Source organism: Nanorana parkeri, unplaced genomic scaffold (assembly GCF_000935625.1).
Source record: "Nanorana parkeri isolate BGI_ZX_2015 unplaced genomic scaffold, ASM93562v1 scaffold3734, whole genome shotgun sequence".
Lineage (NCBI taxonomy): Eukaryota > Metazoa > Chordata > Amphibia > Anura > Dicroglossidae > Nanorana > Nanorana parkeri.
Window position 1 is genome coordinate 18,618 of NW_017310002.1, and position 1,218 is coordinate 19,835.

At 45.2% G+C, this 1,218-nt stretch overlaps 1 gene segment (V, D, J or C); it reads right to left on the reverse strand.

Annotated features, from left to right (window-relative positions):
• The window catches only part of LOC108803446, an 18,130-nt gene that overhangs the window by 14,930 nt on the left and 1,982 nt on the right, over window positions 1-1,218 (reverse strand). The window contains 1 exon segment of the C gene segment in view: window positions 32-394. Within this exon segment, the coding sequence occupies window positions 32-371 (340 nt within the window).

The following is a 1,218-nucleotide window of genomic DNA, read 5'->3' on the forward strand; positions in this document are numbered from 1 at the left end:
GATAAGTATATGAATTTGGTGCATCACTCACCGGTCACTCTCATGGTCTCCTCTCTTTGGTCTCGGAGATTTGTTGCAGGGTGGAAGGTTCTACAGATATAGGTCACTCCGTCATCGTCTGTCACGGTTGCTTTCATGGTCAGAGCGCTGAGAACACTATAAGATTTATCCTCATGTTCATCTCCCTTTAGATTGTGTGAATATTTCTCATTGTGAGTGGTGGAGCCCGCAGGAGTCCATGTTACCAGTTCGGTCTCTTGCTGGTTCCGGTCCTTCTTCAGCCAGGTGATGGTCAAAGCTCGCGGTTTGAATACGTTGATTGGACAGGTCAGAGTCACCTGCTCATCATGGATGACACGGTCCGGGGCCATGATGGATAATAACTTGGGAGAAACTAAGGAATGGAATTGTTAAATATCAATGTATTCAGCAAAGATATAATGACGTACATTTGTCCTGTCCAGTCTCCTCTGATTGTTGGGGAAATTTAATTATATGTGACAGTTACACTTTGTTGTCACCCTGCACACCATCACACTACCACACATGGGTCCTCACAAACCTGGAGTCACCAAAACCGACTGTCCCAAGCCACCAATCAGACATCACTTCATCCTTAAAGGGGATGTCAGGCCAAAAACATTGTATCCAGCTTTGTATGGAGTGAGAAGGATTGGAGTTTCTGAGAGGTTTTAACTGCTATCTGGTGCCCCAATAGAGAGATATATAATCACTTCCTGTCCTGCTGACAATGCTTATATTAGACAGGAAGTGTAACAAAATCTCAAACAGGAACCTCAAACCTTAACCCAAAAAATCTGACCCCGGGGGATCTCACCTTCCCCCACTCTACCAAAGAAAAATATTTGTATTCCTGTGCTGCTGATTTCTCCTCACTTCCTGTTTGTTAAAACACCAGCAGCAGGACAGGAAATGAGGGGAAATCTCTCTATTGGAGCCCCAAATAGCAGCACAAATCTGACAGGGGTTCTAATCCTCCCCCACTCTACTCAAGAAAATAAATTTGGACTGGATATACACTTTAAGCCTGCAGCTGGAGGATTTCTATGGGAAACCAGACATCCCAACTCTCCCGGACGTTCCGGAAGTCTCCTGCTATAAGGTAGCGGCTCCCTGACACCCGCGAGAGAAACATTTTACCCCAGAAAGGTTTACTTTGCTCTATCTGCAGAATAAACTTTTCTGGGGTCCCGATAT